Source organism: Rhinatrema bivittatum, chromosome 8 (genome assembly GCF_901001135.1).
Source record: "Rhinatrema bivittatum chromosome 8, aRhiBiv1.1, whole genome shotgun sequence".
Classification (NCBI taxonomy): Eukaryota; Metazoa; Chordata; class Amphibia; order Gymnophiona; family Rhinatrematidae; genus Rhinatrema; species Rhinatrema bivittatum.
Genome location: NC_042622.1, coordinates 195677714 through 195700766, shown reverse-complemented (window position 1 = coordinate 195700766; position 23053 = coordinate 195677714). Strand labels below are relative to the sequence as shown.

At 44.0% G+C, this 23053-nt stretch overlaps 1 protein-coding gene across 1 annotated transcript in view; it reads right to left on the bottom strand.

Moving 5' to 3' along the window:
- Positions 1–781: 781 nt before the first annotated feature.
- The window catches only part of LOC115097000 (solute carrier family 13 member 5-like), a 162122-nt gene continuing 139850 nt past the window's right edge, over positions 782–23053 (bottom strand). Inside the window, exons 11-13 of the mRNA XM_029612376.1 lie at positions 4831–4992; positions 3135–3272; positions 782–2412 (exon numbers count right to left, since the gene is read on the bottom strand). Of these exons, the coding sequence (XP_029468236.1) occupies positions 2284–2412; positions 3135–3272; positions 4831–4992 (429 nt within the window). The 3' untranslated portion in view covers positions 782–2283. The remainder of the gene's footprint in view (positions 2413–3134; positions 3273–4830; positions 4993–23053) is intronic.

Genomic DNA, 23053 nt, shown 5'->3' with positions numbered 1-23053 from the left:
CCAATAACTTATCCAATCCTTTTTTAAACACAGCTAAACTAACTGCTCTAACCACATCCTCTGACAACAAATTCCAGAGTTTAATTGTGCATTGAGTGAAAAAGAACTTTCTCCGATTAGTTTTAAATGTGCCACAAGCTAACTTCATGGAGTGCCCCCTAGTCTTTCTATTATCCGAAAGAGTAAATAACTGATTCACATTAACCCGTTCTAGACCTCTCATGATTTTAAACACCTCTATCATATCCCTCAGCCGTCTCTTCTCCAAGCTGAAAAGTCCTAACCTCTTTAGTCTTTCCTCACAGTAACGAACTAGAAAAAAATAAGAGGGAAAGCAGATCACCTGCTAGCTTAAAAAGAAGATAGCTGTCCTTCTGCTCTGCAGTAGGGCTGTAATATTTGTAAAGAGTTGGCAGCGCTGGAAGCATAGCCCAGTGGAGGCAGCAAAGAGCTTTGAAGCCTGCAGACCCAGTTTCAAAACTCACCTTCATCACGGATGGTGTTACATTCAGCAAGTCACACAGCTCCACAAGCTTTATTTTCAAAAAAGGTTTCACCTATTCTGTATCTACCGTGAAGGTGCTTTATGAACAGGACAACCCCCCCTCCACCCAATGTGTTTTCAAATAAAGATCACAAGGTCTTTGGGGGAGGAGCTTGTAAGCAAATTATTTTTCTTGCAAAGAGCCATGTACACGGACCCTATTAAATAAAAATTATTGTGGTACCATGAGCACTCTCAGGGTAGCCAGAGGACAGATTCAGGCTGGATTCTGGCAAAAATCATTCATAAACTTCTTTATTGCAGTTCAACAAAACATGTAGTGTTACAAGTTACAGTTCATCAGTACTCTAATTCTCTAAGCTTCCTTCTCTCCCTTGGGCCTGGCTAGTTATATACCTTCGCAGGAACCTCCTCCGTGACTAGGATTGCCCAGTCTTAGGCTTAAGGTGGACCGGGCCAGATCTCCGGATCTTGTCCTTTAAGCTGTTTGGGGGTTTTCTTCTGTAAGAAGCCTTTCACTAGACACTGTAGCTTGTAACTTCTCATTTCACAAAGAATAAAGTGCCAGTTTGGAAAGAAAAATACTGACCCTTAAGTCTACTGAAAACTGGCCCTAGTAAGAAAAAAAAAAAAAAAGGTATTTCTTCAATTGCCTAAACATTATGGGCCCAACAGTCAAATATATCTGGTTATCAAAGTTATCTAGATATTACTTATCCAGATAGTTTAGGATAGTCAGCAGCACAGCTATACTGCTGAATATAACTGGATAAGTTCTTGTTATATCCGAATAACGTTAGACTTGCTATTGAGCAACTTAACCGGATAAGGTTGACTATAGGCACCTATCAGGTCAAGATAACCGGCTAAGTAGAACCATCCCAATTTGTCCATTGCCCGCCCGATGACTTATCCGGCTAAGTGATGCCTGCTGAACATAGCTGGATATTCAGTGACTTTAACTTAGCCAGATAATCCTACTTATCCGTCTAAGTAGCATTTCAATATTGGTCCCTATAGTGTCAAAAGCTGAACATGCAAACTACTTCGAGTGAAAAACTGGAAGATTTCAGCCTGGTTCAAGTTCAGCAAAAATCCATGGATTTACCTGAGATCCCTGGAAAAAGATTCTGTACAATCCTTCTTTTTTGCTGCGGATCTTAGAGAAATCTGCATAAATCCGAGGATAACTTTTGCCAGCAAGTGGCCTCTCTCTTAAAAATCAAAAACCCAAAATAAACCAGGTTCGTGGACTAATTTGTGAAAACCTTGGATTTTTCAGCAACTTGGTTTGCAAAGTCTTACATCCCTATAAGATACTGTGCAAAGCTGCTGACGTTGTTTTCTGATGACCATACTGGGAGGTAACTAACACCAAACAACGTATCATCTACATGTGTGATTTGGTAAGGCATACCAGCAAGTTAGGTGTTTGTTCAGTATATTGAAATAGCAGCCTCTCTGATAGTGATTTGCAGTAATAATAATTTTAAAAAATTTAATTTAAAAGATGCAAATATCATTGCATTTCTTCTTTCTTTGGGGGGAATGGGGGTGAGGTGTAAGGGTTAAGGACTGGACTCGCTACAATTCCATAGGTTAGATAGAACTCAATAGCACCATTCCAGTCTCAAATAACCTAGAGTTGGTTTGTATGCCTGACCCCTGCAAACGGAATCAAGTTCTAATGCACTGATAAGATTTCAGAACTTCCTGATGGAGAGTGACTATCAGAAAACAGAACAACAGTCCTTTTTTCTTTTTGTCTTTTTGCTTTGTCACAATATGATTGTAACATTGGCCCATGATGGGAAGGTGTCCAAGTTGAACATCGCACGTCCCCAAGTGTTGATGGCCAGCGAAACACAGACAACCCCGATTATGTTCAGTACAAATCCAGATTTAGCCTGGGAGGAATGGAAAGAACACAATAATGAGATTTTAAAAAAGAGCTGTCATGGCCAAGTGGCATAAACACAGAGAAGACTGCAGTCTTCTTCCTGGCTGCCCAATGTGTGAGTTGTAGGTAGGGGGGACACAATGTGTGATCTGTGGTATCTCAATGTGTGAGTTGTAGGTGGGGGGACACAATGTGTGATCTGTGGTATCTCAATGTGTGAGTTGTAGGTGGGGGGACACAATGTGTGATCTGTGGTATCCCAATGTGTGAGTTGTAGGTGGGGGGACACAATGTGTGATCTGTGGTATCCCAACGTGTGAGTTGTAGGTGGGGGGACACAATGTGTGATCTGTGGTATCCCAATGTGTGAGTTGTAGGTGGGGGGACACAATGTGTGATCTGTGGTATCCCAATGTGTGAGTTGTAGGTGGGGGGACACAATGTGTGATCTGTGGTATGCCCTGAGAGAAACTGCCTACACTGATAAGAGGAGGACAGAGGAGTTCTCTCTCTGATTTGCATTGTAGCTAAATATGTTTTGTTACTCTTGGACTGGCTTCATCCGTGGTGCTTATATTAACTTCACCCCCTCACTCTGTCCTAATGTAGCTTGCTCCAATAGAGAAACTTTCCTTTTTTTTTTTTTTTTTTTTACTGCCAGTTTGATCAGAGTAAGTGAGGCAAGAAGCTGCTAAGCCTCTGCCACGTGAGAACCAATGATCTTATTACCATGTCAGAAACGCGGATTTGACCGTATGAGAACACAATGGCGTTGGGCGGCGTCGCTACAGGCAACATAAATGCAAGGGATGTGCAGAGCGTACAAGGGAGCATCACATAGAGGGGGTTCAACTTGATAGACTGCGCCTGGCAAGAAAGAGAGAGGCAGCATTTATAAACATTTGCAAACAAGACTCAAGCCGGCAGACTGTTCATTCAAGTTTCTGGAATTCGACCCAGGGTGGGGCTGAAGGGCTTTGGCGCCCAAATACGAATGGCCCACATGCTGCAAGGGCATGTATCTCCTCCCACGAGTGGGGATTAAATCCAAAAGTGTGATTGTGACCACCCAAATCAGACACTGACTTACACCAGAATTTCACAAACAACTATGGTTTACACCAGGTGTTCTGGACTCTATAAATCAAACTGCTCCTGAAGCTATTCAATGGCTTATGGATTGCATCCTGAACATGAGCTGCACATACTTGCCAAATGCCAGAAGGAAAAGAAGTTAGGATAGCAATCCTCCCTTGCTGGCTGAAGAAAGCATGTAAAAATTCAGCTTTGAGGGTCAATGCATGATCTAGATCACAAATTCTCAACCCTGTCCTGGGGACCCACTTAATCTGTCAGGTTTTTATGATACCCATAGTGAATATGTACGAGATTAGATTTGCAAATATTGGAGACTCAGTATATGCAAACCTATCTCATACGTATTCATTGTGGTTATCCTGAAAACCAGACCAGTCAGATGTGTCCCTGGGAAAGGGCTGAGAACCACCAAGATTAGCCCTGCAGAATCATTAAGAGGAGACAAGGTCTCGGCTCTAGTAGGATGTGCTGGTGGGGGAGGCCCGCAGTGGAGGTATCACAAACCTTCATGTGCACTCCCTCAACATCTCTCCTTTCATCCTTACTCATCTCTCCCCAATTCAGTGCAGATTTTCAAGGAGCAGGGAGTCCAGCCCCCCCTGAAGCCGGTGCATTTTACACCTTTCAGCTCTGCATCAATCAGAGAACTCCCTCCTTTCACTGCAAGTGCCCCCACCATGCTTCCTCATTCTATCTGGGTTTCTATGCGTATATGGCATATTATACATTTCATTCCATATGCTAGCAAGGACTTAAGATTTTAGGCTCATGAAAGGCTTCTTCCGACTAAAATTGCTGGTACTGACTGTTTCTGATAACTTGGGGAAATGATATTTTTGGAGACACTGTGGGAGAGACAAGACTGACTGTAATTAAAAGGCATTGGTGCAACTATATTTTTCCTCAGGCTGTCTGGTTTGTGGTCTCTCCCTTTCTTGGAGCCTTAGCATCACTGTATCCTGTAAAGTTAATGCCAGCTAAGTAACCTTGATCTATCAAAACTGAAGAAAAAACAGACATTGTGTAAATGCAAAATCCTGGTCTACAGTCCTGTGATCTGCCTCGTACAAGGAATGCTGACTGGTGGATTCTTTTGGCAATATCTTGCCTCTATTTAAATCTCTAATATGAAGCATGGCTATGCATTCAGACTGATAATCTCTCTTTGGGTTAATGGTTTCTTTTTTTTTTTCTACTGCACATATTAGAAAGGGATTAGAAAGACCCACTTTAAAGCAGTGTATAAACCATGTGCTTACTTCGTAGGCAGCAGAAGTCGCACATGACCAGACCTAAGTGAAGTAAATGAAACACAGAATGTTCTTACCATGGAGCCAAGGATAGGAAGAAAGAGTGTTGCTGTGGCCACATTGCTGGTACACTCGGTGAAGGCAGCAATAAAAAGCGACAGTATTAATACAATGGCCCAGGGAGGGATAGTTTGCAGTGGCACCATCTGGTTTCCCATCCATTTCGACAACCCAGAAGCCTGAGCACAAAAAACAGTCAACACATATCAGGAATCCTAGTACAGTAATAACTAGAAGACTCATCAGAAGCACAGGTCACAGGTAGGCAACCTCCGATCCCTGTAGACACCAGTTTGTGTGGGTTTTCAGGATATCCGGTAAGAAGCAAGGGCAACTGAATTAAATTTAAATTATAGCCTAAGTGACGGTGTCATCAAGCCAGACGTTGTGATTTTAACCCAAAACCCAACCGGTCTTCTAATCATTCACCAACACTGTAAAAATTATATTTATTAATTGAAAAAGTATATATATATTTTTTTTTGCTATGAAATTAAAAGTCTGTCATAAACTTTCAAAATCAGTCTTTAGTAGACATTCAACTCCAATGACCATATGAAGAAGAGTTAAGTAGCAGTCTCTCAGTGCAAAATATAAACACAGCCCTACACGGCCGATGTTTTGCGGAAAAGCTTCCTCAGGGGCATATAAGTGATATTAACACAGGAGTATTTGCCTAAAACAAAACAAAACATGGTCTTAAAATCATTTTCAAAGAAAAAATGAGAAGGCAAACACTTATCTGACCACTGCAGGCTACCAGTTCAAAATGGACACGAAGTCTCAGAAGTTCTTCTTCATCGCACAGGAGGAAACGAGGTTAGCGTCGGCGTCTCATTAAATACTTAGACGTGATGTCATGCGATGACGTCCTTAAAAATGCAAATCACAGATCGCAGACATTACTGAATAATCCTAAGACCACACATCAAAAGCACTATATCACAATAAACTCTACTGTAGAAAAACGGGAAGCAATTGAAAAGAAAAATGATGATGAAAAATAATGATAACACATTATCCCAAAAATATATGTAGATTGAGATCTGTATTAAGTCCGGCTGGGCTGACAGTGCCCAAACGATATATCCATCGCTGCTCTGATTTTAAAGGCTGTAATTCACGATTCCCACCACGCCAATGTTCTGGTACATGATCAATGGCACAAAAGGAAAGATCAGCAAATTGATGATGGTAAGCCAGGCAATGTGAAACCAAAGGTTCATCAATATGAGAGTTTTTGATATTAGACCGATGCTCGATCATCCGAGTTTTAAGGAGACGCTTAGTTTTGCCAACATATAACAAGTCGCAGGGACAACGAATTGCATATTTAAGAAAAATTGTGTAGCCCGACTTAAGAATAATTTTAGGAGTAACTGACATAGACATCGGGCAAACAGAACATTTATTGCAGGGTTGGTGAGAACCATTTACATTGATGGTATCATTAATGACAAAATCGGAGTGCACCAACATATTCTTTAAATTAGATGCCCTGGAAAATGTAATCCGGGGAGGAGATCAAAAAACTTCTTGTAGTTGTAAAACATGCCAGATATCAAGAATGACTTGACGAATCCTATGTGCTTGAGGAGAAAAAGGCAAAACACGTATACAAAGAAGACGGACTTACAGATCTCGATCTACATATATTTTTGGGATAATGTGTTATTATTTTTCATCATAATTTTTCTTTTCAATTGCTTCCCGTTTTTCTACAGTAGAGTTTATTGTGATATAGTGCTTTTGATGTGTGGTCTTAGGATTATTCAGTAATGTCTGCGATCTGTGATTTGCATTTTTAAGTGATGTCATCGCATGACATTACGTCTAAGTATTTATGAGACGCCGACGCTAGCCTCGTTTCCTCCTGTGCGATGAAGAAGAACTTCTGAGACTTCGTGTCCATTTTGAACTGGTAGCCTGCGGTGGTCAGGTAAGTGTTTGCCTTCTCATTTTTTCTTTGAAAATGATTTTAAGACCATGTTTTGTTTTGTTTTAGGCAAATACTCCTGTGTTAATATCACTTATATGCCCCTGAGGAAGCTTTTCCGCAAAACATCGGCCGTGTTGGGCTGTGTTTATATTTTGCACTGAGAGACTGCTACTTAACTCTTCTTCATATGGTCATTGGAGTTGAATGTCTACTAAAGACCGATTTTGAAAATTTATGACAGACTTAATTTCAGAGCAAAAAATATAAAAAATAAAAAATATACTTTTTCAATTAATAAATATAATTTTTACAGTGATGGTGAATGATTAGAAGACAGGGTGGGTTTTGGGTTAAAATCAAAACGTCTGGCTTGATGACACTGTCACTTAGGCTATAATTTAAATTTAATTCAATTGCCCTTGCTTCTTACAGTTTACCGATTGGGTTACTGTATTGACTCTCCTTGTTTACAAATTTTCAGGATATCCCCAATGAATATATATTAGATGAATTTGCATGCACACTGCATCAATTGCATGCAAATCTCTCTCATGCATATTTATTAGGGATATCCCGAAAACTCAAGTGGACTGGTGTCCATAGAGACTGGAGGTTGCCTACTTCAAAGCAGGCACTCACTTGCCAGGTCTGTTTGGCAATGTTCAGGCATTGGCCATACTCACTATTTACATTATTACAAAGCTTCATAGTTAGACTTGGGTGGAGAGGGGTGCTAGTTGTGATCTAAATGGACAGTCTTGTACAAAGGGGGAAGATGACAATAACTGTCCTGCATAAGGGGAGATATCTTACAAGTGGTCACGCTTTATGACCGGCAGCCGAGATATATCCTTTGCACTGTGGATAAGAATAATAGGGCAGACTGGATGGGCCGATTGGTCTTATTTTTGCTGTTATCTACTAAGTCAAAAACGTTAATACAGAGGGTAATTTTGTAGCATCACACATAAATCAACTGACGAACATGTGTTCAGGGGGGATTTACACACATAAATGTGCTTTGAAAATTATCCCAGCAAACTTACAGAGAAAATTTTGGGGAAAATGTATGTTCATACAATTGAATTTTGAAATGTATGCACCTATCCAAAGTCCTCGCCAACTCCACCTCTGGGAATTCCTCCACTTGTACAGCTAAACTTACACATGAAGAGGACATATGCATGCAAGTTCACCTGCAAATTAGGAAGGTAGTTTTAAAAATACTCACTTCTGTGAGTAAAATACTGTAACTTGAGCTAGCAATGAAAAAAGCATGCGCTAAATCTTGCTAAAGCTACCTTGCAACTTACAGTTGTCTCATCAGAGGAAGTTGCTCCATTGGAGAATCTTTTCCTTAAATCTGGGTTTAACTGGGAACTTTGTTTGGTATACTGCCCCTCCTAATTTTTAAATACCAATTTTTGATGGACTGATTTCGGCCAAGGCAGATTTGAAAAATATTATTGTACTAGGTGATTTTAATATTCATGTGAATGATTTTCCACTCTCTTCAGTTTGTGAATACTTTTTTTTTTTTTTTACTTCTATGGAAGCACTGGGCTGGTCTCAGGTTATCCAGTCCCCAACACATAGGCGGGGATCACACCCTGGACCTAATTTTTATTTGTAAGTTCTGGATTATGGACAATATAGGAAAATTGGTTCTTACCTGCTAAGTTTCGTTCCTGTAGTACCACGGATCAGTCCAGACTGCTGGGTTATGCCTCCCTTCCAGCAGGTGGAATCAGAGAATAAACTGAATAGGCACCCCTTGATAACCCAAGTGTGCCATCTGCGATCCTTCAGTATAATCAATATCCAAGCAGAATGAAAAAACAATTTAACAATTTAATAGCCAATGACTAGGCCAAAAAAACTAATAACAAATGGTTCCAACTTGTGGAACTATGTACCCACAAGGAATGTAGATTCTTCTATTCCTCACTCACTAGCCTATATCTTCACATCTTCAAATCTCCTGTGCAGGAAGAAAAAGAAAGAAAACCAACAGATTTACCAGACTATCTGGGCGGGAGTCTGGACTGATCCGTGGTACTACAGGAACGAAAATTAGCAGGTAAGAACCAATTTTCCTTTCCCTGTACATACCCGGATCTGCCAGACTGCTGGGATGTACCCAAGCTGCCTTAACTGGGGTGGGACCCGGTAAGTCCTGCTTGGAGCACTCCGCTACCAAAACGATCGGTATCTAGAGCTCGGACATCCAAGCGGTAATGCCTAGCAAAGGTGTGCAAAGATTTCCAAGTCTCCTCTCGGCAAATCTCCTGAGGAGAAACACAATGACTCTCCGCCCAAGACGCTGCCTGAAATCTGAAAGAATGAGCTTTAAGACCATCAGGCACTAGTCGGCTCTTACATATGTACGCCAATGCAATGGATTCTTTTAACCATCGGGCAATAGTAGCCTTGGACACATTCCGTCCCTTCTTAGGACCACTCCATAAAACAAAAAGATGGTCTGACAACTGATAGGCATTAGTCACTTCCAAGTATCTCAGAAGTACCTAACGAACGTCCAATTTTCTTAACTGCTGAGCTTGAGGATAATCGAGATCCAAATCTGAAAAGGCCGGTAACTCAACGGACTGATTCATATGAAAAGCTGATACCACCTTCGGAAGGAAGGAAGAAAGGCACTGTTCGATGCGAAACTCCCGAGTTTGAAAACCATAGGAATGGCTCCCGGCAAGACAACACTTGAATCTCTGATATCCATTTCGCCAAACAGATAGCCATGAGAAACACCATCTTAAGTGTCAAATCCTTTAACGTAGCCCGCTTAAGAGGCTCAAAAGGCATGTCACATAGTGCCCGGAGAACCAGGTTCAAACTCCACGAAGAGCAGACTGGTCGTACCAGTGGGTACAAATGCTTGGCTCCCTTCAGAAAACGTGCCACATCCGAATGCCCTGCAAGGGAAGTACCATGCACTTTACCTCGCAAGCAGCCCAAGGCCGCCACCTGAACACAAAGCGAGCTGTACGCCAAAATCTTTCTTCAGGCCTTCTTGTAAGAACGCAAGAATGTGTACTACTGTGGCCCTTCGCGGGACACCTGGAAACCGCTACACCAGGAATCAAAAACCTTCCAAACCCTTACATAGGTAAGCGAAGTGGAAGTCTTCTGAGTGCAAAGTAGAGTAGAAATCACCAACTCAGGATACCCTTTTTTCCTCAGCTGGCGCCTCTCATAAGCCAAGCCGCTAGACAGAAGCGATCTGCCTGATCGCAAAATACTGGACCCTGACGAAGAAGATTCCATGTTCCCTCTTGTCAGTTGATGTACGCCACCGTGGTGGCACTGTCCGAGAGGATTCACACTGACTGATGGCGGACAAGGGGAAGGAAGCTGCACAACGCCAGATGAACCGCTCTGGTTTTCAAACGATTGATGGACCACTTGGACTCTTGAACCGACCACTGACCTTGAGCGGAGCGCGACTGACAAACTGCCCCCCAACCGGAGAGGCTGGCATCTGTTGTTACAATCAGCCACTGTGCATTCCCAAATCTATCCCCTGTTGTAAATGCTCCAGTACTAGCCACCAGTCGAGACTGCTTCTGGCTGGATCCAGGAGAGGCAAGCGGAGGTGAAACTCCTCGGACTTGGGATCCCAGTGGGAAAGTAACGCCCTCTGCAAAGGCCTCATATGAGCAAACACCCAGGGGACCAACTCCAGAGTAGAAGCCATAGAACCAAGAACCTGTAAGTAGTCCCAAATAATGGGCAAGGGGAGGGTCATCAGATGGCGAACCTGAGTCATCAGCTTGGTCATTCTCTGCACGGGGAGGAAAAACTTGCCCTCCATCGTGTCGAAATTGGCCTCTAGGAATTCCAACACTTGCAAAGAAATCAGCTGACTCTTGGGGAAGTTGCCCACCCAGCCGCGTGACTGAAGCCTCAGTAACTCCCACTGAACTGCCTGTCTGCAAAGGTGTTGTGACTTCGCCCAAATCATCCAGTCATCCAAATAGGGATGAACCAGAATCCCCTCTCGCTGAAGAGACATTGCTACCACCACCATTACTTTGTGAATATGCGAGGCGCCGTCGCCAGACTGAACGGGAGCGCTTGAAACTGATAATGCTCTCCTAGCACCATGAACCGGAGAAACCTTTGATGATGCTCCTGTATGCCGATATGCAAATACGCCTCCTCAGATCCAAAGAGGCCAAAAATTCCCCTTTGTGGACAGCCGCAATGACAGACCTCAAGGTTTCCATGCAAAAACGCGGAACCTGAAGAGCCCTGTTGATCTTCAAGTCCAGGATGGGACGGAATGAGCCCTCCTTCTTGGGAACTATGAAGTAAATGGAGTATCTGCCGGTCCTGCACTCGCCTGGTGGGACTGGAACGATCGCTCCCAGGTCCTTCAAACAAGCCAGGGTCTGGAGTACCACTTGCTTTTTTGTCCGAGACCTGCAAGGAAACACCAAGAAAAGATCCCACAGTGGGCGAGCAAAATCTAAAGCTTAACTGCGATTTATAATGTCCAATGTGATCTTGATCCATTCCTCTCGAAAGAGAGAGAGACAGCCCTCTATCACCGGAACGGAGGAATGGGCCGACGCACCTTCATTGGGCCGACTTGGTGTTGGAAAATCCTTGGGAAGTTCCGTCTCGGGGAGGCCGCCTGCCTCGAAAGGAACGTGCCCAAGCCGGGGACCTCGATGGAGCCTGTCGAGGGGGAAATGACAGGGTCCTACCTGACTGAAAGCGCCGCTGGCCCCGGAAACAACCCTTATAGGAATTGAAAGGACGAGTAGATCTGGGCTTGTCCTCCGGCAATTTGTAAACCTTGTTCTCCCCCAAATCCTTGATAAGATTTTCCAGATTGTCTCCAAATAAAAGTTTCCCTTTAAATGGGAAGGATCCCAACTGAGACTTGTAAGAGGCATCAGCTGACCAATTGCGCAGCCAAAGTAATCTCCTTGCAGCCACAGTGGATGACATCGTATGTGAGGAGGTTCTCAGAAGATCATACAGAGCATCAGCCATATAAGCGATTGCAGCTTCCATCGAGTCTGCCTGTTCCGCCTCTGCCGGGGGCAGCTCCTGTGCCATAAGCAGCTGCTGTATCCATTTAAGGGTGGCTCTCTGCATGAGACTACTAACCCCAAGAGCCGACACTTCTTAAGAAGGATCTCAAGCTACCTGTCCTGCAGATCTTTGAGGGCAGTTCAGCCCATCACCGGAATGGTGGTGTGTTTGGCAATGGCTGATACTGCCGCAACCACTTTAGGAATCTTAAGGAGCTCCAAAAATTCATCCGGGAGCGGGTAGTGGTTTCCGGGGCGTCCCATTCCTGAGTCATGAGCTGCAAGTGACTCGGGTCAAATGGAAAGGATCTAGGAAGAGCACAAAGACCAGACAGCACTGGATCCCCCGAGGGCTGATCCGTCACCAATTGTGGAACTGGCAAATCCAGCTCTGTAAGCACATGTGGAATTTGAGGATCCTGCTCATCCCTCCTAAAATGTTGGAGTACCCACGGATCATCCCCCTCAACCGGAGTGGAAGAATCCACATCGTCGCCCGGATCTGGAGCAGGGTCTTGGGGCATGGGGTCAGGCAATGGAGCTGGCGTTGTCCCTGCATCAGGGACCGGCCGAGGTAAAGGAGCCCGAAGCGCCTCCTGAGGGTCAGCAGGCCTGGGTCTCTTTGATGGAGGAGGTTGCTGTGAAGTCAAATCAGCCTCTGCCTCCATATAAGCTTTATGTAAGAGCAGCACAAATTGTGACGAAAAAGGGTGCTGTCTCTCTAAGGCCCCCCCCCCCCCGCTGGGGAAATAGGGGGAGGAGAGGAGGAGGGGGGAGGAGGAGGCGAAGGCTCATATGTAGGATCGTGTGGTGGTACAGGGCTTAAACTAGGAAACGGAGGAAAATCTCCTCCACCGGAGCCCTGAGGATCCTCTGGGTGGGAGCCACTCAAAATGTCCGCCGTTCCCGCGCTTCGCGGGGACGGGGCCGGCCGAGGAGAAATATCCAGCCCTCGTTTGGCAACACTTCACAGCCATGGAAGAGATCTTCTGCCTTCCAGAGGCAGATGTAAGCAGCGCAAACACAATCTGTCGCAGGAGAGTCATGTCGCTGACTCTCCACATGCCGAGCCCTGCACTCCCCGCGGCATGGCAGTTACCGCCGTGAGAAAAAAAATCTGCCTGGATAGAAACTCTACCCCTTCTGGAGGCCGGGGAAAATAAGCAGGCTGGCTCGGTAGGTGGGTTTTTTTTTTTTTTAACCGAGCAGGGGAATGAAAACGTCCCTGAATGCAGAGGAATGAAACGTCTCTGCCTCGTAGGAGAGAGGGACCGGCCCACTGGTAAATCTCCCCTACTCACCGGGCTGCCACCGACTCTCCAGGTAAAGAAGCTGAAAGACTTCAAGGCCCAGCTATGCCTGCTTAGAAGGAAATTGTATATTTCAATTAATTATGAGGAATCTGAACTCCCAAATTGTATAATAAGTAAAGAAAATCCCTTTCCTTTTTTTTTTTTTGTACTTACTACCCCGTTGATCTAGTCATTTGGCCACCAAAGCATATAAAAACACTCTTGAATAGATAAGAATCAATTTAGTAAGACCAGGACCACAGGTTATGCTCCACCTGCTGGAGTCAGAGAAATACTGAAGAATCGCAGATGGCACACTGGGTTATCAGGGGGTGCCTTTTCAGTTTATTCTCTGACTTCACCTGCTGGAAGGGAGGCATAACCCAGCAGTCTGGACTGATCCGGGTATGTACAGGGAAAGTTCCATTAACCTGCACTCTGGTCCCGTGATCCGATCATCATTTGATTACTTGCTTGATATCAGTTCCACAATTGTTGTTTTTAGGTAGGTCCTCAATTTGTATTTCACATTGCCCTAAGAAGGAATCCGATCAGGTACAAAACATATGGCTACCAGTGCTTACTATTTCACCTCCCACAGATATTAATGACTTGGTGTTTCACTGGCAGTCTAATCCTCAGTCCACTCTGGACTCACTTCCCCAAAGAGGACAGTTTAGTGGTACCACAAAAAAAATGCACCTTAGTCTACCATGAGGACCTTGTGCTCCATGAGGTTGAAAGTCCATAGAGCCAAAAGAAATTGATGTGGGAAAACAAATCCCACATCTCTGAAGTAGGGAAGCACTAGATACAACCAAAAAAGAATATTTATTGAAATGCCTTATCTCCGCAGCTTCACAGCCATGTGAGTTATCTACATTGTTCTATTCCTGTCAGAAGCCTTAGTCTCTTCAGAAGCAACCTGTGATCAGTTTCTTCATTTTTGTTTCACAAGATTTCACAACTGACCTATAACCTAATGACTTCCTTTCCTTCAGCCACCAAAGCACCATATGGATTCCCCTTAGAGTAGCTTTGAATTGTCATCCTCCTTAGAGATTAGCTCTATCATTTCCTCCATGAAAGATAACTTTTGTCCTTTCAATTCATGCTCAATGGTACTAATTAAAGTACTAAGAGCTGATTTATAGCAATGTTTGTTAATTCTATTGTACATGCGTCTCTACCGTCCACCCTTAAGGCTGCAATGGTTCACCCAATCTTGAAAAAATTGGAATCTAATGTGAAGGACCCAAGCAACTACTGCTCCATTTCATCACTTCCATTGTTAGGTAAGATAATCGAGAAGACAGTCCTTAAACAGCTACAGGAATTTCTAGAAATAATAACCTTCTTCATAATGCTCAATTCAGCTTCCGACCAGGTCATAACACCAAACTTCTGTTACTGTCATACCTAGACATTGTAAGAAAAGGCTTTGCGGCAGGTACCCAGTATGTTCCAGGGCTGTTAGACTTGACAGCAGCGTTCGACACTCTAACCACTACATTATGCTAGGGCGACGTAAGTCACTAGTTATCTCAGCAGTTGTTCTCTTCTTTTCTCAAAGAGTGCTCCTATAGGGTTTCTATTGGTGATCCTTGTTCGCAACCGGTCCCATTAGCGACCAGAGTCCCTCGTGTGATCTGCTCTCTCAGATGGGTTTGACTTTCAAGATATATGCGGATGACATTCAGTTTCTACTTCCAGTATCTCCTTCTATTGATTAAATGTTCACTAAACTATCCTACTGTTTGGCTAACATTAGATCTTGGCTAACAGACAATAATTTAGTTTTTAACCTCAGTAAGACAGAGATCATCTGGCTGTCTCAAACTGCAACTCCCAATATTCCAGAGCACTGGTCATTTGATGGTATACAGATTTCTATACAATCTTAAGTGCAGTCTTCCTTTTTTAAGCTTTGGCTTCTTCAATCTATTAAACCATTCCTAAACACATTAGATTTTCAGATAGTGACTTAAGCTCTTGTCCTTACTTCACTTGACTACTGCAACTCTCTGTACATGGGTTTACCAAAGTCATCTTTAAAGATGCTATAGTCAATACAGAACTTTGCAGCATGCCTGATTACTGGCTTTTCTTTGCACTCTCATATTACACCTGCACTCATAACCGTCCACTGGCTGCCAGTCTGATAGCAAGTAAAATTTAAAATAATCACACTAGTCTTTAAATCCATTAATGAACTATCAACTCAAAGTTTTCCAGCATTGGTTACATATCAGCCAGTTCGCCCACTATGTTCCGCCTCTAGACACCTGCTTAATATACCATCACACAATCTATCCGATTGAAGGAATCATTGGAATCGATGTTCAAGGTTATTGGTCCTACTCTCCAGAGTGAGCTTCTGGAGTTTTTAAAACATGAACATGACTACTGATGTTTCAGGAAAATTCTTAAGGGATATTTATTTTCCATCGCATTTAATGATGAAATTGCTGCTCCTGCCAGATAGGGCAGTGAAATCCTAAGGAATGGCAACTTTCACAGGTGATGCTTGAATGCATATCTGTAAGTTATTATTGTTACAACTGTATATTTTAATTTATTTTATATTTTGTGTACGTTATGTTGTTATGTTTTGTATATCAGTGGGATGTAAATGTTTTTAAATAAATACACATATATATTAATACATCTAAAATAATAATAATTAAACTGTTTTATCTGTAGAATTGCTTTAGAAAACTGCCCTCATAGTAGGGGAGTCTGTTTTACTTATTGTGTCTAAAGGGATTGACATTGCTAGTACCACAGAAACCGAAATGATGGCAGAAAAGGACCAAATGGTCCATCCAGTCTTCCAAGTAAGCTTATAAGAACATAAGAACATAAGAAATTGCCATGCTGGGTCAGACCAAGGGTCCATCAAGCCCAGCATCCTGTTTCCAACAGAGGCCAAACCAGGCCACAAGAACCTGGCAATTACCCAAACACCTAGAAGATCCCATGCTACTGATGCAATTAATAGCAGTGACTATTCCCTAAGTAAACTTGATTAATAGCAGTTAATGGACTTCTCTTCCAAGAACTTATCCAAACCTTTTTTGAACCCAGCTACACTAACTGCACTAACCACATCCTCTGGCAACAAATTCCAGAGATTTATTGTGCGTTGAGTGAAAAAGAATTTTCTCCGATTAGTCTTAAATGTGCTACTTGCTAACTTCATGGAATGCCCCCTAGTCCTTCTATTATTCGAAAGTGTAAATAACCGAGTCACATCTACTCGTTCAAGACCTCTCATGATCTTAAAGACCTCTATGATATCCCCCCTCAGCCGTCTCTTCTCCAAGCTGAACAGCCCTAACCTCTTCAGCCTTTCCTCATAGGGGAGCTGTTCCATCCCCTTTATCATTTTGGTTGCCCTTCTCTGTACCTTCTCCATTGCAACTATATCTTTTTTGAGATACGGCGACCAGAATTGTACACAGTATTCAAGGTGTGGTCTCACCATGGAGCGATATAGAGGCATTATGACATTTTCCGTTTTATTAACCATTCCCTTCCTAATAATTCCTAACATTTTATTTGCTTTTTTGACTGCTGCAGCACACTGAGCTGACGATTTCAATGTATTATCTACTATGTATTATCTACTATGTATTATCTACTATGGTAGTTTATGATGTGCCGTGTAGGTTACCCCATGCTTATCTGTTTCCCAGACCATAAAAGTCAAGGCCCTCACTGGTTGCTGTTTGAATCCAATTCCTCGTTACCCTTGTGCTTACCAGTTTCCCACACTAACCCTCGTTGATTGCTGTTGAATCCAATTCCCTGTTATACTTTACTGTTGAAGCAGACAGCAATGTTTGAGATGCATCAAAGTATCAGTCTTATTGGTTAAGGGTAGTAACCGCCACATCAGCAAGTGGGGGTGGAAGGGAAATAGAACCAAAGAGCTAAGAGAAACAGATAAGTATGAGAAAAAATGTGAAGCTTGCTGAGCAGACTGGATGGGCCGTTTGGTCTTCTTCTGCCGTCATTTCTATGTTTCTATACCCCCATACTTGTTTCCCCAGACCATAACATTCGGGGTCCTCAGCTGCTGAACGAATCCAATTCCCCTTTTTCCCCTGCCATTGAAGGAGAGAGCAATGATGGAGTTGCATCAACAGTATTAAGGCTTATTGGTTAAAGCCACACCATCAAGTTACTCTATGCACTCTTTTCTTCATTTCCATCATTTAGCTTTTAGGGATCCACAGTATTTATCCCATGCCCTTTTGAATTCTTTCACTGTTTTGGTTTTCACCACCTTCTCCGGAAGGGCATTCCAGGCATCCACTACCCTCTCTGTGAAGAAATATTTTCTGACATTGGTTCTGAGACGTCCTCCTTGGAGTTTCATTTTGTGACCCCTAGTTCTACTGATTTCTTTCCAATGGAAAACGTTTGATGTTTGCGCATCTTTAAAACCTTTCAGGTTTCTGAAGGTCTGTATCATATTGCCCCTGCGCCTCCTCTCTTCCAGGGTATACATATTCATATCAGTCAGTCTCTCCTCATAAGTTTTCTGATACTGACCCCACACCATTTTGGAAGCCCTTCTCTGGAACTCCTCCATCCTGTCTCTATCCATTTTGAGATAAAAGCTCCAGAACTGAACACAGTACTCCAGCTGAGGCCTCACCACCTCCATTTTCCTACCGGTTATTCCTCTCTATGCAATCCAGCATTCTTCTGGCTTTAGCTATCGCCTTGTCACATTGCTTTGCCATGTTCAGATTGTCAGAAATTATCACCTGAAGATCCCATTCTTGGTCTGTACACATTAGCCACCCCCCATACAGCTCTTTTGGATTACCGCATCTCAGATGCATGAATCTGCATTTCTTGGCATTGAATCCCAGCTGTTAAATCTTCAACCAGTGTTCAAGCCTTCATTCTCTCTTCTTCTTCAGGCATGTCCACTCTGATACAGATCTTGGTATTATCCGCAAATAGATAAACTTTACCTTCTATCCCTTCCACAATGTTGCTCACAAAGATATTGAATAGAACCGGACCCAATACTGATCCCTGTGGCACTCCACAGTAATAACAGAAGAAAAGGAGCAAATGGTCCATCCAGTCTGCCCAGCAAGCTTCTTATTGTTACGGATCCAGAAGTGGACCCCTGTTCCGAGGTAAGGTTAGCGCTGCCAAAGAGGGAGTTAACCCTCTCTGGTCCCTACCGTTGGAGGGCAAGGCTTGAACGTTCACCCATCGAGTAAAGACTTCGCCCTGGAAGCTCGCGGTTCCCCCAGGAGGAGCCCGTAGGAACCCGGCCACTGGGACTTAGGAGACTCCCTCAAGACTGAAGATTGGTCTGGATGCAGGCACCTCCTGCAAGTCATAGGTTACAGACGGCTGGCGCCTCCAGCAGGTCGAGTCAGTCCAGGAGTAAAAGCTGAAGAGTAGTCAAAGGCCGTTCCGAGGGTCGAAGCCAGAAGGGTCCTCAGCCAGTCCAAACGCAATCCAGGAGAAGGGTCCGCAGCCAATCCAGAAGTAACCCAGGAGAAGGGTCCGCAGCCAGTCCAAGGTCAAGCTGAGAGAAGAACGAAAGCCGGTCCAAGGGTCAGGAGCCAAGAATCAGTCCAACAAGGAAGGAGAACAGAAGCGGGACGAAGATCAGGATCGCCAGCACAGGATCCAGGACCAGAACCTCCATACCAAGGCAAGGTCTGAGGAGCAGACCTTGCCTTAAATACCTGGAAAGAGGGAGGAGCCTCAGGAGGGAGCCATGACATTTCCTGTCGTGGCCTCTTTAAATCTATTCTTCAGCCGTGCACGCAGCTCTGCGCAGCCAGGAAGAGGGAGGAGTCAGCTCAGCCCCGCTGGGCTCCGTGGCCGGCCTTGGCAGCGGCCAAGGCCATGGGAAGAATGCCGGAGGAGGCTCCCTGCTCCTGCAGGAGCCTCCGGGCCCACCCAACGTCGCGGGTGAGTACCTGGTCTTGGCTGCGGACCGCCGCAACTGGCGGCCATGACAGTCGGCCCCAGTCGCGGCTTGCCGCAACCGATGGCCATAACAGTACCCCCTCCTTTAGGCCTCCCTCTAGAAGGCTTGGGCTTATCTGGATGTTCGTTGTGAAAGTTCTGGAGAAATATTTTATCTAGGATGTTTTTTACTGGCTCCCAGGAATTCTCTTCTGGTCCGAATCCTTCCCAAGATAGTAAGTACTCCCATGTGCGACCTCGTTTACGGACATCAAGTACCTCATACACCTGATAAATCATCTCTTCTTCTGCCCTAGGCGGTAAAGCTTCAGGAATCTTGCGAGTAGGCCAAGTGAGGACCAACGGCTTCAACAGAGATGTGTGAAAGGAATTGTGGATGCGTAATGTTGCTGGCAGACGAAGTTGATAGGTCACGGGTCCTAGTCGTCGAAGCACCGGAAAGGGCCCGATATAACAAGGAGCTAATTGCATAGACGGAACTCTCAGGCGGATGTGCCGGGTGCTCAGCCATACGGAACCGACGGCCTGGTTGACTGTGTCAATCGGCAAAGTTTTTGGCGGAGAGCACTGCTTTACGCAGCATCTGCTGAGTATGAACCCAAAGTCTTTTTTTTTTTTAATTCTTTATTTATCACATTTCACTATACAATATTCACATTTCTCATTGCATATTTATGAAATAACAATGTATGGTTAATGCAATATATTTAACACTTACTAGTAAATTAAACACAACTAACCACCACATTAGTTTATCAATCAAACTGGAGGGTTATTATTCCAACACTTGGGAGCATTAACAGGGAAAACATTTTTAAAGAAAAATTTGCATATATACCTCTTTACTTTATATTAACTAGAAACTGGGGTTGAGGTCGGCACTCTAGCTTGATCCAAGAACATCTTTAATTGGTCAGGAACAAAAAATATATATGTATTCTCTTGTTTTTGTATTATACATTTGCACGGATAGCGTAGTGCATAGGAATAACCTAGCGAGATTACTTCCTGACGAAATACCAAGAAAGCCTTACGTCTCAATTGAGTAGAGGGAGCTAGATCAGGGAAAATTTTTATAGGTTTTTCATGATAAGTAATTGGATACTTACTAAAATATTTTTTCATTATAACATTAATATCTGTAGTGGAATAAAAGGTTACCAACAAAGTTCCCCTACTTATTATATTAGCTGTGGAGTCCTCCAAAAAATTGGTAAGGTCTCCCTGGAAATTTTCTACTCTAGGCAATTCATTTCTCGTGGGGAGGAAATAACAATTGTTAACAGTGGGAGACCGCTCTAAGGTAAACCCTAATTGTTCAACAAAAAATTTCTTTAAAGATATTATTGGTTCTTCCCCAACTATTCTGGGGAAATTTAAAAATCTTAAGTTGAACCTTTTTGTGTTATTTTCCAACATTTCTATTCTCCTACTAATGACATCCCTGTCTTTCACCACAGCTGCATTAAACTCCAATGATTTTTTTCCCTGATCTTCCAAATGTTTAACTCTCTCATTGGTTTCTTTTATCTGCTTTTGAGTCTCTAGGTGTTCCTGTTCATATTTCCCATTAAGTAAGTCCATTTTCCTTTCCAAATCTTTAATATTAGTTGTCATGTCTGCCATCAAGTCCCACAAAGTTTCTAATGTTGCTAGTGCTGGGCGGGTTAGTGAACCTGATAACTGGATATTTGGCATAGTGACTTTCCCCTCCATTCCAGGAGTTACCAGAGACAAACTTTCATTTCCCCCTACAACAAGTGAAGGGGTAATTGAAGTGTCTTTTTTTTCATTTGAACTGTAAATGCGGGGTTGAACATTCCCCGCAATAAGTCCAAGGTCTTCATGATCCTCTACAGTTAATTCCCTTCTCCCTTTGCACTGGTGGTAGCCCGGTGTTAGGGCTAAGAGAGGCCTCTTCTGTAGACACAAGGGGCCCTCTCCCTGACCCCTTGGTACATCAAAGTCCTTGGCATCTCTATCTAATAGGATAGGAGAGGCCATGAAGCTGGTTATTTCTTGTTGCATCAAAGACGGCATCGGGAGAGTAGGAAAAACTCTTACCCTGCCTTTACGTTTGGGAGGCATAACTTAATTAAAAGGAAAAACAATAAACAAGATATGTCCCAACTTCCCTCTTATGCAATTTTTAACTGGAATATATGACCCCAAGAGAGAGGAGTAGATTTCTTTGATCTTACTTTTGGCGATTCCGGCGAAGTCCGGCAAAGTCCATTGACTGAACGCGCGCGCGGCTTAAGCAATGTGCCGGCTCTGCTACGCGCCGCAGGGTGGTAGGTTTTATTGCTGCTTCCGGGTCCGCCCCTCTCAGCAGCAGACGTCACGAGGCAAACCAGCTGGCCTCAAACAGCCCTGCCGGGATCAGCTGAAGATGGTAAGGAAAAGCCAAGCCGTGTCGCTGCAGTCCTCTGCTCTCCTCTCTCTCTCCCTCAGCCAGAAGAGCAGAGCGGCAGGTTTTATTGCCGCTTCCGGGTCCGCCCCTCTCAGCAGCCGACGTCACGAGGCAAACCAGCTGGCCTCAGACAGCCCTGCCGGGACCAGCTGAAGATGGTAAGGAAAAGCCAAGCCGTGTCGCTGCAGTCCTCTGCTCTCCTCTCTCTCTCCCTCCACCCAAAGTCTTTTTAATTGTCCAGCAGTGAGCTGGGCTTCAGGGGATGGAACCGGTAACGGTAAAGGCAAGGGTGGTCTGGGTTGATGTCCAAATATGATCTAAAAAGGCGAAGCCCCCGTGGCAGTACAGGCGTGAGAATTATGAGAAAATTCAGCCCAAGAAAGAAGAGTCGCCCAGTCATCTTGGTGAGAATTAACATATATTCGTAGAAATTGTTTTAACGTATGATTCGTACTTTCAGCCTGTCCATTGGCTTGTGGGTGAAACGCAGTAGTAAAGTCCAAAGAAATGTTAAATTTTTTACAGAGATTGCACCAAAAACATGCTGTCAGAAACAATGTGCTGCGGCAGGCCATGAAGTCTGAAGATATGGCGCATAAATAGTTGAACCAACTGAGGAGCAGACAAGAGGGAGGGTAGTGGGATAAAGTGGGCCATTTTTTAAAACCGGTCCACTACCACCCATATAACAGTATTGCCCTCTGAGGGCGGAAGTTCCACGATGAAATCTGTGGAGATGTGTGTCCATGGTTTGGAGGGTGCCGGTAATGGTTGTAACAGTCCTTGTATTCTCCCTGTAGGAATCTTATGTTGGGCACAGGTTGGACAGGAAGCCACATAAGCTTTTATGTCCTTACATATTCCAGGCCACCAATAGTATTGCTGTAGAAGTGTCTGAGTCCGGGCTTGTCCCGGGTGTCCTGCTAGTTGTGATTCATGTCCCCAGGCCAATACTTTATTCTGCAATCTCTTGGGAACCACCGTTTTACCAAGTGGAATCGTGAAGGTAGCAGCTAGGGTGATGCAGGCTGGATCTATAATATGCTGAATGGGTTCCTCTGCATCTTCAGTGGAAAATGATCGGGACAAGGCGTCAGCTTTAACATTTTTGTTAGCTGGGCGATACCGCAGTTCGAAGTGGAAACGTATAAAAAAGAGGGCCCAACGAGCTTGGTGCGGGTTCAACTGTTGAGCCTGTTGAAGGTATACCAAATTCTTATGATCCGTATATACCGTTATACGGTGTTGCGCTCCATCCAGCCATTGCCGCCACTCTTCAAAATCCAGTTTTATGGCAAGCAATTCTTTGTCCCCGATGGAGTAATTATGCTCCGCTGAAGAGAATTTCTTAGAACAGTAGGAGCAAGGTTGGGAGGTCCCCATTCTGGCTTAAAACAGCTCCTACTCCTTCAGCAGAAGCGTCCACCCCCACAATAAATGGCCGTTTAGGGTCGGGATGTCGAAGACAGGGTTGTTGTAGAAAAGAGTTTTTAAGCGCTTGAAAGGCCTGTTCAGCCTCGATAGGCCATTCCTTGATGTTTGACCCTTTACTGGTAAGTG